Source organism: Nasonia vitripennis, chromosome 5 (assembly GCF_009193385.2).
Source record: "Nasonia vitripennis strain AsymCx chromosome 5, Nvit_psr_1.1, whole genome shotgun sequence".
Classification (NCBI taxonomy): Eukaryota; Metazoa; Arthropoda; class Insecta; order Hymenoptera; family Pteromalidae; genus Nasonia; species Nasonia vitripennis.
The window spans coordinates 3,943,594-3,960,796 of record NC_045761.1 but is presented as its reverse complement, the minus strand read 5'-3'; the positions used below and the strand labels follow the sequence as shown (position 1 = coordinate 3,960,796).

Genomic DNA, 17,203 nt, shown 5'->3' with positions numbered 1-17,203 from the left:
CTGGCAGAGTGCAACAACAGTGCACCTACATATATCGCACACATATACAATCTAACACTCGAAGCCTATATGTGTCTTATACTACGCGAGTGCAGGCGACGTAGCGTTCAAACAAAGGCCACGCGCGGCTTATACGCCAGCCTTGCAGTGTTTTCTTCTCCGCGAGTGCATGTTGTTTGTACATACACAGTGTAAAAGAGAGGAGTGCAGAAAAAAAATTATTGCTGTGCCATGAGAGTGAAAGAAACGCCATGATGATAGAAGGAAGCTGCTGCAAATAAGTCGCGGGTCTCGCCGAGATGCAAGATCCTACGTGTGAGTTCATTTATTTTTATTTATTTTTTTCTGTAGACGGGTGACTTTTTTCTCTGTGGTTTCGACTAAGCGATAGATAGGCTTTGTTTTTCTGCGGTGGCGGACAGAGAGAGGAGTTGAGTCAGTGTCGACTGTCGAGTTGTATATTCTATACACCTTCGCAGCACGTTTTAGGCTTTCCGCTATTCGTCGTGGGGGCATAAGTACTTTGGTATGTATGTGTATAGGCTTTTTTCCTTCATCTTTGGAATTTGGATGTTTCATCATTCATTTTTCGCTTCTAAGATTTGAGACATCTCAACGCGTTCGATTTCGGAGTTGCGTGATTTTTTTATTGAGCCCAATGGCCCTACCGACTATAAATGCAGAGTGCATTGTGATTCATCGATTATTTCATCTTGTGTTAATAATTGCAGAGCTGTGATAATTGATTCATGGATAAGGTCTAGTATACCTTTCACCATGGAGCGAAGGCACCAAGATGTTTTAAGGCGTATGCGCCAAAATATAGTCGATGATTTGGATGTTAACAATGGCATAATAATCCCACTAACAACTGAGTTCATTTTGAGAGAGGAAGATGTGATTAAGATTAAGAAAGGAAAAACAAAACCAGAGAGGGCTGCAGTCTTATTAGATTTACTTCCTCTGTAAGTTTTTGGTGGTAATCATCATATTATGTTTCTTACTCGCCATTCTATGTATTAATAATGAACATTGTTCAATATAGCCGGGGATCTCGTGCATTTGAGGTTTTTCATCAATCTCTGAAACATCACTATGATTGGTTGAGTGACGGGATCGACAATATGTTAGAATCAGCAAGGCCAGGAACCCCTGTCAGTGATACGTCATTTTTTTCCCCCAATTTGCAGCCAGTATCTCCATTGACAGTAAGACGAGGAAAAATGGTAAGACCAATTTCACAAAGCTAAATTTCTTGTAACTAACTATACCCAACTCTTTACTAAACTGAACATCATTCTTTTTCCTTGAAATGTTTGTTGGATTATGTACTTGAATGTGAGTTTATTACTTTTCTAATAAATGTTGCACTTGCACCAGTTTCAAATGTAAAGCTATTCTAAATTTAATTTAGATTAATAGAAAATAATTATTTACATTCAGATTGAGGAGTTGAAATCTGGATTAAAGAATCTTCAGTCCAATGGATACATTGCCCTTCATGGTATGAAGGGTTTTGGAAAATCTTGTCTTACAGCGAGTACACTTAATGACAAGGACTTAACTTCGCAATTGTTTAATGTAAAATCTCACTAAATTAGATATTAATTAAGTTGAAGTAGCTTTTCAAAATTTAAAGATTTATTATTATTTTTTTTAGAATGAAATATACTGGATAAAATTTAATTATAAACGTCATATCCATGAAGAAATACTAATCCAGTTGAACAATCTTTATCATCAAATAAAAAACTACAACCCTTTGATAGAGTCTATAAATACAGAATTCTTGGAGAACAGTTTGAAACAAGCAATAGATAACCATTTTAAAATATCTGGTCACAACAAGGCTTTGCTAATTTTGGATGATGTTAGTGACAAACAAATTATTGATAAATTCGACTTTTCTTGTAAAACATTGGTAATAACTTCCGATATTGGAGTTTTAGAAAATCGGTGTCACATTTTTGTTGCTGTAAGTTTTTTGCTTGCTATTTTTATTATTGGTTTTAAGAAATGTATTAATCTTGGACAATTTTTAGATTGATCATGGTTTTACTGAAGAAGAAACTCTAGGACTTTTTGCCAAAGTACTTAATATTGGAATTGATGAACTGCCAGAAGAAGCAAAACAAATTAATGCTGAATGTAAAGGAATGCCTTTACTTATCGCTATGTTTGCTGCCCAATTCGAAAATTTCAAATATGATATGAAAGATAAGAATCGTAAAGGGAGATGGCGTTATTATTTGAATTCATTGCGCACTAAAAATGAAAAGAACAAGTAACAAATATTTAAATATTTCAAAACTATTCTAAGTAAAAGTTTTTGCAATTAAAAGCTTTTCTGTTACAGAGTTATTGAGCAATTTTTGAAAATTCAAGAAGCAACTTTTGATATGTGCATTGGCCAACTCGAAAAAGAAATGAGGGAGAGATATGAGCAACTTGCAATATTTAGCGAAGATGTTAACATTATGTCTAAGGTAATAGAACTTTATTTTAATAACTTTATTAAATGAATTCCTTAATTTATGTATCATTCATTTGTTGACCTGTTTATATAGACTTTAGAAATTTTATGGAAAGAAGAACCTTTCATAGTTGATGAGCAAATGCTTGATTTTTGTCATAAATCACTGGCAGCAAAAAAATGGAATGATGAATTAAGAAGTTATATATATGGGATACATGATCTTCTATTGTGCCATCTTAGAAAGAAATTATTACCAGAACAGTTGAGAGACAAGCACAGGGTGTTTATTGAGAGGTACAGAACCTATTGCAATGGAGATTTCTCCAAGTTACCAAATGACAATTACAGCTTATCATACATTGGACATCATCTTGAGCAAGCAGAATATTTTGACGAATTTCCTTCCTTGTACACAAATTTTGAATTTCTTCAAGCTAAAATAAATTATACTGGTTTAAGTGATCTTCTGATAGACTTGAAAAAATATCGTAAATACATTACAAATAATGGAAATAAGACAATAGAGGCAAACCTTCAAGATCTGGAAAAATTTTTAGAAAAACAGGCTACTACTCTGGCAAAACATCGTCTGATGAAATGTTTGGATTTAGTTCAAATTGCTTTGGATCATTCCGACGAAGGATTTGTGAAAGATACTGCTAAACAATTAGCTTTGTCGAAACAATTTTCTCTTTATTTATCTCATGATAAAAATTCATTCAAAAATAATTATTTGAAATTCTCTCAAGAAGTTACAACTCAAGCTACCTGTATAGCTTTTACAAATGATCCAAATCATATATTGATTGGAAGCATTGATGGTGAAGTAGTTCTTTGGGACTATGAAAATTGCAAACCAAAAATGTTTCATGGGCACAATAAAAAATATCCGATAAAAAAGATAGTTTTATCTGACAGTGGTTCATACTTTTTAGCTTTAAGCGAAGATGGTACATGCAAGTTATTTGCTTTGAATTCAGATGAGTTTACAGGCAATGGATTAAATATCTCGGCACAAAGCCCTCGTCATAAACAAACATTTTGGACCAACATTTTTGAACCCATACATGATGATAGTTTAAAAACATTTGCTATCAAACGTGAATTCATTACTGACATGAAATTTACACCCGAATTATCCGAGATATCCGAAACACCTGAAATTAAAAAGTCAGATATTAAAATTGCTGCTTGTACTAATGCTGGAACTGTAGCTGTAAGTAAAACACTTTTTTTCCTTTTTTAAATATTTATTCAGCAACTATCAATATAAATACTTAAAAATATTTTTTTTAGTTATGGAATGAAAATGGGAATTTAGAATGGCAAGACGCATACAAAACGTAAGTATACGTAATTTTATTGAAATTTCTTTGCTTATCAATTAATACTTAAATTTTTGAAAATAAATTAATGGATTTTACAGTCATCACTTTGGAGGTGTAGCTTTTACATCAGGAGATAAATTCCTACACGTAATGAATGAAACGATTTCTGTTGTAAGAATTTACAAAAAGAATCAAAATAGTGGATATACTTATCTTTCTCAGTTCAATTTACAATTAGAAAGTCCAAAGGTTATTTATTTTTCTAAAAATCCAAATCCAATCGAAAATAACTGTTTAGTAATTGTTACTGATAAAATGGCTTTGTATTTAAAATGGTTCTCACAAGACCAGGAATATCTTCAACGTTATGAGAAATACATAAAAATTGAAGAAAAAAGTAAAAATACTTTTTATACAGCTGCTACATTAACTTATGATGCCAGATATCTTGTTATTAGTAATTCAAAAGGAACCATAAGCGTACTAAAAGCTTTTAATGCTGATGATCTAATAACATACTTCAAAGGCTATGTTACTTCGTTGGATTCTTATTATTTTAATGAAGAAAATCATTTAGTAAATATACATGTCAATTCTGATTTCAAATTTCTTCAATTATATTATTACTAATGTTGTGCAATTATTTTCTAGATATGTGGAAGCGAAAATCGAATAATTTATATGTGGGACATAAGTGCTGATGAAAAGCCGAAATCTGTGAAAACGCTTTTATTTGATGCAAAAATGGCCAAGCTAGGTGAAGATAATACAGTATTTTTAAAAACTTTACCGAACGCCATAACCATTTACAATGGAAACAACGAGTTGACAAAAATAGAATCGCTTCATGGAAAAATTTCCAGTATAAATCTTTCAAATGATGCAAGAAAGTTAATTTACATGACTGAACTAGGTTCAGTTGTTATATATGAAGTTGCAACTGCTGAGTCGCGGAAAATATCTCAACTAGATTCCGTTGACAACTATATTGATATACTAGAATTGCAAGACAATTATTTTGTACTATGTAGAACTGCAGATAATAATATGCAGGTATAGTATTTCAAACTTGATATTATCTTGTTTATAAATTAATATATATTTGAGAAAATTTATTTTACTGTAGGTGTCAAGAAGTCCCAAAGCCTCCCAATCGCTTGAAAATACAGGCTATGTTATATCTATTAATAAATTAAATGATGAATCTGTAATGACTGTATCTAAGGAGGGAAAAATTATATGTTGGATTATCGAAGACTATAAATGGCGACCTTTTTATGAATGCATTGATGAGAATGGCACAATCATCCACAGCTGTTTGAGCATTTACAAGACTTTTCTAGCTCTGTTAAAAGATGAGCAAATATTGGTAATATATAGAATGCCAGATATGGATACTATAGAATCTAATCTCGGGAAATTAGAAATTCTCATGAAGCATAGTTACAAAAATCCATTAAGCTCTTGCCAGTTCTCTCAAGATGAAAAATACTTGGCTGTTGCATTGGAAGGTGGAGATATATCCGTAAGTACATTAATGAGCTATCAAAAGCTTACGTACTTGCGCTAAGTCTATAATTCAACAACATATTCTTTTCACAGATAATCGATGTAATGACTTCATTAGAATTGGCGAGGCTCTCTTTACACTGTAGCACTGTATGCCAGTTACATTGGTCGCCCATCACTATCAATGTACCAATTTTACTCTCTGTGGGCTGCGACGAGCTGGCCTGGTGGAACGTGTCGTTTTTGAAGACCCCCGATCGTAGTCAGAATCGGCGTAGCCGCATGGGTTTTAGCCGGAGTGTCAGCAGTCCGATCGTAGGTATAAGCCCACGATCGAGTTACCGTCTACCAAATAGTCCCTTGGCACCGCCAACTTCACCTTCAGTCAACGTCAACGAGTTTTGGAGCCGAAAATTACAGAAAACCAGTGACGCAGACAGGCCCGCGCTACTTTGCTGTATTCAACTGCCTGCCACCTGCGCCGGACCTACCAAAGTGTGCGTCTCCGACGATTTCGCCAAGTTTTTAACGGTAGATATTCATGGCACGGTTAGTAATTACACCATTTTTGGAAGTTTGGCTTTATAAAATTATGAAATTTTTTTACCGATTTATGGAAAATAAAAAGTAGATCTCGTTGCGTTTCTACTTAAGGTTGCGTGAAAAGTATCTTTCGTTAGTTTTCGATTTCAATTTATTGAATGACATCATAATTTTTTTACTTAAGTTACAGTTTGTTTAGATAAAGCGTAGCGAGATTTTGAAATATAAGTGTAATTTGTGAACAAGAAATACGAACAATATTCATTAATTTTATATTGTGATACTTCGATAGCGAATTTTATCGAACCATAGTGACATTTTTTAGATAAAAAAAACTATAGAATCATACAATGATTAATGTGATCTTTAAAAGTGAAATTTTTTTCTCATGGATTTTACTTATAAGACAAGGTACTGAAAATTTTATAGAAATAGAGCATTTTTTATTATGAAAAAATATGCACTGCCAGCTGCATTTATTAGCCTTATTTTAGAAAAAATGTTCACCTTAGTAAGCAATTGTGGTTAAACAATTTTTGATAAAATGTTTTTAATGGCCTAGAACAAGATCTCAGAGCTTACTGGATCTGTATTTATGAGGCGGTTTTGTGCCATTGCTGTGTAAGAATGACCAGTTTTTACTAGAAAAATTTGATAAAATTGTAAATATTATTTTAATCTCACAAATCAATTTCATGACATAATCATTATTATTTAACTTTATCAGTTTTATTAACAAAAATGTATGAAAAAAAATTAAAAAAAAATTGTATTTTTAATTTAGAAAAGTAATATTGTTGAAACGAGAAGTTCTTTAGTTTTAATTAGTATTAGAATGCAAAACTATATGATTCTGTAAATATTGAAAAAATATTTCTCAAATTATTGTTACAATATAAACAAAGAGCTTGAGTTGTCTGTATGATAATCAAAATAGTAATCAAAATTTAATGTTTATGGCCAAATAAAAATTTATACAAATATTTTGACATTTAATTAATACATAGCATCATTTTTAAAATCGATCGTTTTTATTATCTATATCGATATATTTACAAAAAAGTACTCAGGCTCTTAGTTGTAGTAAATTTTAATGACTAAAAAAAAAATTGTACATAGTTATTTTAGAACTATAGATAAGCCAATTATTCTAAACATATTAAAAATTGTGCAAATCAATTAAAAATATCTTTAAAAGTCTATATGAGATTAAAAAAAAAAGTTGTGGTGCCTTAATCTACAATGTACTACTGAACATTCAATTGAAAGAAATCAATAAGATCTCGATTGCATTTCTAGTTTTTAATTTTCTATACTTGTAATTTATTTTATTATTCATGCATACATATATATGTATCTCAAATTTTACTCATTGTATACATGAATGCATGTTCAGTATACAAATTTACTCTTCTTTTTTCTTAAATTTACAAGACTTTGTATGCATTTATTGACTGTATACCGCATATGGTTTTAGTTTTAATTTAAAGTGTTTTATAATCTACTTGTATAATAATCAATCATGTATATAAGTCCTAGCAAGGTGCGTGAATTGTGATAAGAGAATTTCTGGTTGAGTAAAAACTGCATTGCAATAATTCAATCAAGGGAAAGTGTAATAATTATTATCATTGCATTTTATAAACCAGAGTCTTTGATGCCAAGCTATCAAGCTCACTATTTTTAGTAAAGTTTGATACTAAAATATTATATTGTGTACTGTATGAACATTTTGTAAATAATTTTGTTATGTATACATAATAATTTTTATAAGGAAAAATACAATAAAAAAATTCGTATACACAAATTTTGTGTTATTGTTCACGTGCATTCAACTTATAACTTTTATCCAACAATTCTATATATTGAGTAGGAAATGACAATATACATATAGTAAAGCGGAAAAGCAGATGACGCATACATATTACGCTTCTGTGGTTTATTATTAGCATTGGCATGCCAAGGCATTACATAAAAACATGAGACTTGGCATGCTCCAAGACATCTGTTTTCAGTCTCTAGGTCATGGAGCAGACAACTACTAGAGGCCAATGTCAGCCCATTGCTACCTACAATGTTAACTTGCTTTGGCAAAAATTTAGTTGTTTTTTATCAAATAAAAAAATTCTCTTGTTAAATACAAAAACAAACATTCTTTCAATCAAATAACTTTTTTCAAAAATAAAAATGAACCATTATTTTAAATCGGCAACCAAGAAATATCTAACAATCCTTCCCAGAATCAAAACTCGTAAAACTCAATGAAAACTGCAAACCGACACTCGACAGAGTAATAGACCAAATAATAGAAGACCTCCGCACATCGGCGCCGAGAGCAGCTAGTTCGCGCATATATAGATCGCTACAGCAGTTATAGACGAACTCGAGAGAAAGAGGGAGAGGGAAAATTCGTCGCGTCGCGCATATGATCGAAAGTGGGGGAAACGGGAAAAGAACGACCGCACGCGCGGATCAGCAGATCGACGTCAGCCAGTCAACACCACCGCGTGGCTGGGCGCCTTCCTCTCGCTGTCCTTTTCTTTCTTTCTTTCCAATTTAGTCCCAACGACTCCCAGCCATGACTTCCGCCGTCTACAGGAACTCCATGCAGGCCATCGGCAAACTCGTCCCGGAGAAGCTTCAGCCTCTGTGGAAACATCCAGCAGGTACGTTACGCTGTGCACAGGTATATATAGGTGGGTAGTCTGCTCAAGGATCCGTGTGATATCAGATGTTAATGAGGAATGACGCGCGATTTGTGTCTGCATCTCGGGTTTCAGTGGCGCGCGCGCGCGACACGCGCCACTGCAGGAATGGGGTTTCGCGGCGGTGGTGTGGGTTCGTTCTTTTTTTTCTGCACTTCACGGGATTCAGCTATTTGCCAACTGGGTCAAGGTCGGGTCTAATATGATATAGGTATATGTGCATAGAACGTTCAAGCCCTTGCTCCGAAACGCGTTCAATGCTAATGAAACGTTACTTGCAATTTTGCGGTTTGTGTATTTTAAATGAACTTTTTGTTTTGTCGAACTTGCGACGCGAGCGTTACTTACACAATCAATTTGCAAATCGCTTGTTTGTAATATTGATTTTTTTTTTGCGTATAGGTGTTTTGATTGGATTTGATATATACTCAGTGCGTCGATAATTAGCACAATAGATTGCAGTTAGTCGTATATATACGCGTTAAAAATAAAAATACGCGCTAATTAAGTTAAAAAGCAATTATTTCGCTTTGATTTTTTTTTGCGTATAGGTGTTTTGATTAGATTTGATATATACTCAGTGCGTCGATAATTAGCACAATAGATTGCAGTTAGTCGTATATATACGCGTTAAAAATAAAAATACGCGCTAATTAAGTTAAGTAGCAATTATTTCGCTTTGTTAAATTTCAGATAAATTTTATTGATCTTTCTTTTATTGATAACAATATACATTTATTACTAATCTCACTTGAGTAATACCTTGTGTAATATAACACTTGCAGAGTTTGAATGAAGGCTTTGTTATCTTTATTGATAAAAATAGTTTTAACCATTAAACTTTGTCTGGAAAAATTTGCATAATCATACTGTTCATTCCAAGAAATGGTACTTGTAATGTTTTCAAGAAATTATTAGTAGAATTTAAAATTGATTAAAAATAAATTATTTCATCATTTCCAGGTCCGCAGACTATTTTCTTTTGGGCTCCGGCATTCAAATGGGTAATTTCCTATTCCTACACATTGCTTAATATACTGAGATAAAAGAATTTCGTTTGCAAAAGTCACGTGTTTGTTTGGTAATAAGCCAAAGCAGACTTGCATATACAGTATATATACTACTGTGTGCTGTTGCAACCTTCAATTTTTTTAATACCAAAGCTTTTTACTATTTTTGAATTTACTTATAGCCAATATTTTATTACAAAAATATTTATTTACAGGGTCTTGTGTTAGCAGGATTGGGAGATCTGCAAAGGCCAGCAGACAAAATTTCCATTAGTCAGTCATCTGCTCTTGGTCTGACTGGTGCTATATGGACAAGGTACTCCTTGGCCATTACTCCAAAAAATTGGAGTCTTTTCAGTGTCAACCTTTTCGTAGCATTCACAGCCATATATCAAGTGGCTAGAGCTATCAAGTGAGTTCAAAAAATCATTATTTTGTGTACCAATATTATTTATTAGATACTCAAAATTAACAAATGAATTTATTCATAGATATCAATCTGAGCAAAATAAACAAGCAGTACCCAATTAAGAATTCAAAGATGAAACTAGAACATTCCTGTGTTTGAAAGGCACACACTCTACTGTTGTTAGCAATACTTCACATCTTTTCTTGCCAAATGATAAAAATCATGGTCAAGTAGAAATTAAATACATTCAGATCTCAAGTCTGTATAAAGATGGAAGTATTGGTGCTGGATAAGTTTATTGCATATTGGAAATATATATATTCTATTACTGTTGCCATTTGAAGTTTGGCTGATCTATGGAATAACTGTGAGCACAATCTGTGCATAAATTTGAAGGAAAAAGATCTATATATCTAGTAAATATTGTGACCAATGTATGTTTATTTAGAAAACTATTTTGTATTGTAAACACGAAAAGGCAGGTCCTTGCTCCAGAATATTTCTATTTTTGTCATAATGCACTAATCTTGAAATGTATCAATGTAATCTATAAACCGAACAAAGCAAAGGACTTTAAACAATGTACAGTGTATATAATTATTATGAATTATAGTCAAAATGTTCCCCTACTATCAGCTCAGCTGATCTTAGAGGGATCAACAATCAATAAATACTGCATGTATTTTTACGAGAGAAAATTGTGCAATTTTAATATAGTCTGTATTATCTTCCTTTCAAGAATAAAATTTGTTCCCTCATTTAATAGTATATTGTGTACCAAGGGCGTAAAGTGGGCTTTTTTAGGCCGAGTGTGGATTTTGCAGTACGAGTCAAGGCGAGTTAGCCCGAGCCGAAGGCTAACTCGCCTTGACTCGTACTGCAAAATCCACGAGGCCAAAAAGTCCACTTAGCCCTTGGTGCACACCATATTTTATGTAACGCGCGGACGTATTTTCGCGTTTTTTCGTACGTGTTAAGAGGGACTGATGTGACTATTTTTTGACACGGCAACTGTGCTCTTGTCTTGTTCAAACATTATATAAAATAAATAAATAATGCAAATTTATCAAAATCAAATTTTTTTTTAAATTACAAAAAAAAAATTTGCGGGCAATAAAGGTTTTTATTGCCCGCTACAATAACTTTTTTGCCCGCCGGTCAAAAAAGAGTCACTTTAGTCCCTATTAATAGGTACGAAAAACGCGAAAATCGTTCGCGTGTTACATAAAATAATTTTTCCGACATATGTATATGTAAATAACAACAAATTATGTAATTCCGTCTATTTTTCAATTAATGAGATAAACGAATCTATGTAATCAGCCGATAAATATTCTATCCATCCATTCAAAATATATACAACGCCGCCGTTCCGGCGTCGAGCGGAAGTGCGCAAGCAGAAGCGCCCCCAAGCGCACGCGTCCGTCACCACGTGAAATTACACCTCCTTATATCCTTAAACACATTCACAGTTCAGTCTTCAGTAGGCCTCTCCCTCTGTAGCGGGCGGTTAGTGTAGACCTGTACGCCGTCTATACTGTAGAAGTGTACAGCAGCGGTCGAGATTCGAGAAGAGTGAGTAAGCGACAGACTTTTTGCGTCCGCCATCAGCAAAGCGCGCAAACGCCAAACCTGCAGAGGAGGCCGACGGGCTGAGAAGTCTGACCTGTGGCACGCAGCTCGTAGAGAGACGAGTTTTTCTTTTATCGATCAAGTTTATCTCCAGTTCAGCGTCTGAAAGCCATCATCGCCCTGAGAGAAACATCGCCTCGCCGTTGTCTAATTGGGTTTAGACAAGCCGATTGCTTTCTACAGTCTCGACACAATAGTAGCCATGGGCCGTTACAGAAGGTAAGTGTCTTAAACAAAAATTTCCGAGTTTTTCTCTTACTTTATTGAACCGTGCGTTGTTTTGTGCACGCTTGCTCGTTTTGGAGCAGCTCTGCCTGCGCTATCTTTTTACGAGTATATTTTTACGCATCTGTTTCGCAACTTATTTTCTTAATCATCTGTTGTTTGCGAAAAAAATTAAAAAAAAATTTCAATTACGACTAAATCTATTGCTGTGAAATGATTTTAACCCATACACAAATATTTTAAGGTTAATTTGTCACTATTGCATGCAAATTTGCAATGAAACTTTATTAAAACCATCGTTGTCTTGTTTATCATTGTTTTTATAACTTTTTGTTTTATTTTTAGCCGAAGCCGTGATAGGGATCGCAGAAGGAGGTCACGTACTCGCTCACGTAGCAGATCCCCTTTGAGGGATAGAAGAGGATGGGGAGGTGGAGGTGGCCTCAGGGATCGAGGTGGTGGCAGAAATGGAAGAAGCCAGCCAGGAGCAAACCTGAAGAAACCTAGATGGGATATGAATAGATTAGAGCCCTTTAAAAAAGATTTTTACGTACCTTGTGACTCGGTACAGAACAGAGATCCTCGATCTGTAGAGCAATACAGGAGTGAGAAGGAAATTACACTGAAAGGAAAGGGTATTCCAAATCCAGTTTTTACTTTTGAGGAAGCTGGTTTTCCAGAGTACGTCATGAGAGAAATCAAGTAAGTATATTGGCCTCTTGATCAGATCTATCAATTCTTGTAAGATAATTGTTTTCGTCATTCCAAATAAAAATGTGATTTTTCAGAAGACAAAACTTTAAGGAGCCAACTTCAATCCAGGCACAGGGTTGGCCAATTGCCTTAAGCGGTAGAGACATGGTTGGCATTGCTTCAACCGGGTCTGGAAAAACCCTTTCGTACATTCTGCCTGCTATTGTGCATATCAACAGCCAGCCAAAGTTGTGTCGGAAAGATGGGCCTATTGCACTGGTGCTCGCCCCCACGCGAGAATTGGCACAGCAGATCCAACAGGTCGCCGACGACTTTGGGCACTCGTCTGGAATTAAAAACACATGTCTTTACGGCGGAGCACCAAAAGGCTCGCAAGCAAGAGACCTGGACAACGGAGTTGAAATTGTCATTGCAACTCCAGGACGTTTGTTGGATTTCCTCGAGTCTGGTAGAACTAATCTGAAGAGATGCACTTACCTAGTTCTTGACGAAGCCGACAGGATGTTGGACATGGGTTTTGAGCCACAAATCAGAAAAATCATTGAACAAATTCGACCTGACAGGCAGACACTCATGTGGTCTGCGACCTGGCCTAAGGAAGTGAAGAATCTGGCCGAAGAGTTCCTTAAGGATTACGCACAAATCAACGTAGGATCCTTGCAGTTATCCGCTAATCACAATATCCTGCAAATCATTGACGTTTGCCAGGAATACGAGAAGGAAATAAAGTAAGTAATGAAAATTTCATTAATTTTCAAGCGTTCATACAGTCAAACGTCTTGCTAATCGCTCTTTTTTTTGTAGATTAAGCACGCTTTTGAAAGAAATCATGGCAGAAAAGGAAAATAAGACCATCGTATTTATCGAGACCAAGCGTAGAGTTGACGAGATTACGAGGAAGATGAAGAGAGACGGCTGGCCAGCCGTTTGCATTCACGGCGACAAAACACAACAAGAGAGAGATTGGGTTTTGCAAGGTAAACTTGACGGCTCAACTGAACTCCAAACGTGTTTTTATTTGTAGCTGAATCTAACAAACGTCATCTTTTTTCATCAGATTTCAGATCCGGCAAAGCTCCCATACTCGTCGCTACTGACGTAGCAGCCAGAGGACTAGGTAAGCATAGTTTTTAATCAATGTAAAATCTTTTATATATTATCGGGATGAGTTTGTATTGAATAGTTTTTTTTTAATATTGGGAAGTAGATGCAAATCTGTTTATCAATTGATTTTTCTGTTCTAAAATATTTTGTTTTATTTTTTTCTCTGTTATAATTTGTTGTACATATAAATTAAAAGTAAAGTTAAAGAAATGTAAAAGTTAAGCTGATACAAGCATCAACAACCAAGGCAGAATCAGAGGAAGGTGAACTAAGCGGCTGGATGTTTGTTTGCATTGCAGAGGCACATTGCGCGCAGGCCCACGCGGGGTAATGCAAATAGCATTCATTGGGAGGTGCTCCCGCCGCCTCTTTATTTGGTGGTGCAGTGCACTCTGGTTTGCATTGTCTGCGCTGCGGCTGCTGCGCGTGCCTCTAATCACTGACGGCGTCGAGTGCCAGCGCTTCGTTGCCGCGGCCTGCTGCCGCTCTTACTCCTCCTCGAGCTCACGAGCCGGCCGCTAGCGAGTCCGACCGAGACTGAGAAAGAGAAAGAGAGAAATCGAGACGAAACTCGGAGAGGAGGCTCGAGAGGCGCCGAAGGCTCGGTCGCTGGTGGCGGCGTGTCCGGGTGTCCCGCCGCAGCCCTGCTGCACTGCACGCAGCTAGAGATCACGCAGCGTGTGCCACGTACACCTAGTCTGCGCTCCTCTGGCGCGGCCTGCAGCGCGGTCGCGCGCCGTGCCGCCGACACTCACACACGCACGATCAGCACGAGAGTAAGAAGCGAGATTATCGGCAGCGATGGCAGATTCACCTCCTCGCTCGAGTCGCCGACTCGCCGAGCGAGCGGGTGAGCGGGTGACGGAGAGAGCGAGTCCGAGAGAGTAGGAGAGCGAATTCGTCACTCTCCTCCTCCTGCTCCTTCCCGCCTCGCCTCCCAACGCCGGCGGCCATGCACGTCCTCCCGGTGCAGGTGTGCGATGCAGCTCTACCGCCGCTGCCGTCGTCGCCGTCGCCGCCGCCGCCGACGCCGCCGCTCCTGTGCTGCTCCTCGCCCTCGCGGGCGACAAACAGACTCTGCGCCGCTCACACGCAGACTTCTCTCTCTTGCCGACCCCCTGTGCAAAGAGAGGCACCACTTTCCCAGAGATGACAATAACTACTCACAGTAAATTTCTTTTGAGCGTGGATCGAGCGACTGCTATGGATGATTGGGCCGAGTGTGGGTGTGCTGACACGCGTGTCACTCTTTTTTCGAGAGCGAGAGCGAGTGAGAGAGAAAGAGCTGATTTAAGCGGCGATCTTAGTTGCGCCGCCCGCGCGCTCTCACAGACCTTCAATGCTTTTGTGCATAAAGATTATATACTTATACATAGCTGCTGCAAGCTCAGCGCTTTCGATTTATTTTCCATTCTTGTATTGTACTGTAATTTTTTTTATTAGAGACACGACTGCGCGCACGTATTTCTAATTTTTTTTTATTCATTAATTTGTTGCTCTTTTCGAAGTAGACCGGTTTATTTTACTTTTGGCGTTGACTTTCATTGGCGGGGATGCAGCAGTTTTTTTCATTCGTTTCTTTGATCAGTTACTATCATGATAGAGTCTTGCGAGAGTAGTAGTATTTTTCAAATAGTTTGCGCAAGTTTGAGTTAGAGGGAAAAATTTTTATTATGCTGCCTAGATTTTTTTTGTGCATAACGAGTTTGACAAGTGTTTTTTCATCCTCCTTTTCTGGTTATGCTCCTTTATCATTTTGTAGAGTATTTTTTTTTCTAACAAATCGCGATTTTATACTTTTTTATACTCTCGCTGCTTGTGATACCCCTATCAAAGTAAATTGGTTTTCTATTAACTCGGTTCACTTGATTCAAGACTTTAACCGAGAAAGCTGCTCGCCTGAACATCCGCGACAAAAAATTTTTTTTCAACCTTTTTTTTCCATAAAGTGCGCTCGTAAGAAAGCTTTGAATCATGTCCCTACTTTTACATATCCTGAATTTTTTTACGAGCGTACCCATATACAGTTAGATAAATAATGAGGTAATCGCGCTGCAAGGAAATTGCAATTATATGAGTCGTCATCGTTAAACATTATACTCCCATACGGACACAATTAGTTTCGAACAATAATGAGTAAACAAACCCATCTAGAAAGTAAATTCATGCTCACACACCAATGAGAGATTCTTTAATAGATACAAAGAGCTTCGCAAAACAGATTCCATAATATGATATTCGTTCGTTTCAGACGTTGAAGATGTCAAGTTCGTTATCAACTTTGACTACCCGTCGTGCTCGGAAGATTACGTACACAGGATTGGACGAACCGGACGCAGGCAGAAGACCGGTACAGCCTACACCTTCTTCACGCCGAGCAACGCTGGCAAAGCTAACGACTTGGTACAGGTACTCAAAGAAGCCAACCAGGTCATCAATCCCAAACTGCTCGAGTTGGCCGACCGAGGTGGTGGTTTCGGTCGACACAGAGGTAAAGATCGTACGTTGACTATTTTTTATTAAAAAAAAAGAATAATAATAATAATAATAATAATAATAATAATAATAATGTATCTAGAATATTCCTAAAGTATTTATCGATAATCCACAGGAGGCAGAAACAGATGGCGATCGAAGATTGCGCGCCGGGAAAAAGAACGAAGCTTGTCGAGAAGTCGCAGTCGCAGCTTGAGCCGAGAGCGCAACGGCAAAGGTCGACGAAGTTACAGTCGTAGTTATTCGCGAAGTCGAAGTTACTCGCGAAGCCGAAGTCGCAGTCCGATTAATAACCGCTCAGGCAAGCATTAATCGTATATTTTGTCAAGGATTCATGTTGCGCGCCGCGACGCATTGTTCGATAAGCAGGATAAATAATGCAATGTTGTATTTCCTTCCAGAAGTTATTGGAAAGAGTTATTGGAGTAACGAGAGATGATTACTCCGGAAATAATTTGTCTTTTGGCAAATTAAAAGCAAAAATAAATGAATAAAAGATCAATCAATTGTCGCGCAATGAAACATGTGAAATGAAAGTGATGAAAAGAGCATCATAATTAATTTATATACATACATATATATATATATATATACAAAAGCCTTCTTTCAGGAGCATGTGTGTGCGTGTCCGTTTGCTGATGAAGAATGAACAATCATTTGACATTCGTGATCATGCTTTCGATGTTCTTCTTATATTTTAAAAAGTTAACATTATCATATATAAAACGAAAGAAAATGGACAACTACTCAGATTAAGTTAAAAATAAATTTTTAGCACAATTGTATAGCAGGGAATAGATCATATTTGTGTTTCAATGTAAAATCCGTAATATTCATTCCTATGATTAGGTCTGGAAACTATGATTGTACAGTATTTAAGATGAAAAGTGCAAAATAAATTTGTTAGCTACATTACATTATGCTTTCAATCTTTCTCCTTGCCTCCCATCCACCTATATACCTAGAATCCAATATTGATTTATCAGCTTTAAAATGAATTTTTCTTTGTCATCGGAATCTTGAATATTGTCTTGCTACGCTGCTACGTTCGA

At 36.4% G+C, this 17,203-nt stretch overlaps 3 protein-coding genes across 7 annotated transcripts; all 3 read left to right on the top strand.

The window, feature by feature from the left end:
• The first annotated feature begins 65 nt into the window (after positions 1-65).
• Positions 66-6,105, top strand: LOC100679184. 4 transcript variants are annotated; one of them, XM_031932065.2, is made up of 13 exons: positions 66-315; positions 732-965; positions 1,046-1,226; positions 1,450-1,581; positions 1,661-1,975; positions 2,043-2,284; positions 2,357-2,486; positions 2,568-3,692; positions 3,773-3,819; positions 3,903-4,380; positions 4,456-4,857; positions 4,931-5,329; positions 5,407-6,105. In XM_031932065.2, exons 2-13 carry the CDS (start codon positions 778-780, stop codon positions 5,899-5,901), a joined length of 4,134 nt encoding a protein of 1,377 aa, XP_031787925.1. In that variant the 5' UTR covers positions 66-315; positions 732-777; the 3' UTR covers positions 5,902-6,105. The 4 variants fall into 4 exon arrangements, with proteins under 4 accessions (XP_031787925.1, XP_031787923.1, XP_031787926.1 ...); XM_031932063.2 differs by having other exon boundaries at positions 1,444-1,581; XM_031932066.2 differs by having other exon boundaries at positions 1,046-1,338; positions 1,444-1,581.
• A 1,230-nt stretch (positions 6,106-7,335) lies between these two features.
• On the top strand, positions 7,336-10,696 carry LOC100119487 (mitochondrial pyruvate carrier 2). The gene is made up of 4 exons (XM_001604182.6): positions 7,336-8,522; positions 9,525-9,565; positions 9,787-9,983; positions 10,063-10,696. The coding sequence occupies exons 1-4, from the start codon at positions 8,435-8,437 to the stop codon at positions 10,100-10,102; spliced, it is 366 nt and encodes a 121-aa protein (XP_001604232.1). The 5' UTR covers positions 7,336-8,434; the 3' UTR covers positions 10,103-10,696.
• A 735-nt stretch (positions 10,697-11,431) lies between these two features.
• On the top strand, positions 11,432-17,066 carry LOC100121794 (probable ATP-dependent RNA helicase DDX17). Of its 2 annotated transcripts, none has more exons than XM_001605353.6 (8): positions 11,432-11,831; positions 12,183-12,539; positions 12,626-13,279; positions 13,356-13,528; positions 13,609-13,668; positions 15,907-16,146; positions 16,267-16,452; positions 16,553-17,066. In XM_001605353.6, the coding sequence occupies exons 1-8, from the start codon at positions 11,815-11,817 to the stop codon at positions 16,588-16,590; spliced, it is 1,725 nt and encodes a 574-aa protein (XP_001605403.2). In that variant the 5' UTR covers positions 11,432-11,814; the 3' UTR covers positions 16,591-17,066. The 2 variants fall into 2 exon arrangements, with proteins under 2 accessions (XP_001605403.2, XP_008209138.1); XM_008210916.4 differs by having other exon boundaries at positions 15,907-16,155.
• The last annotated feature ends 137 nt before the right edge of the window (positions 17,067-17,203 follow it).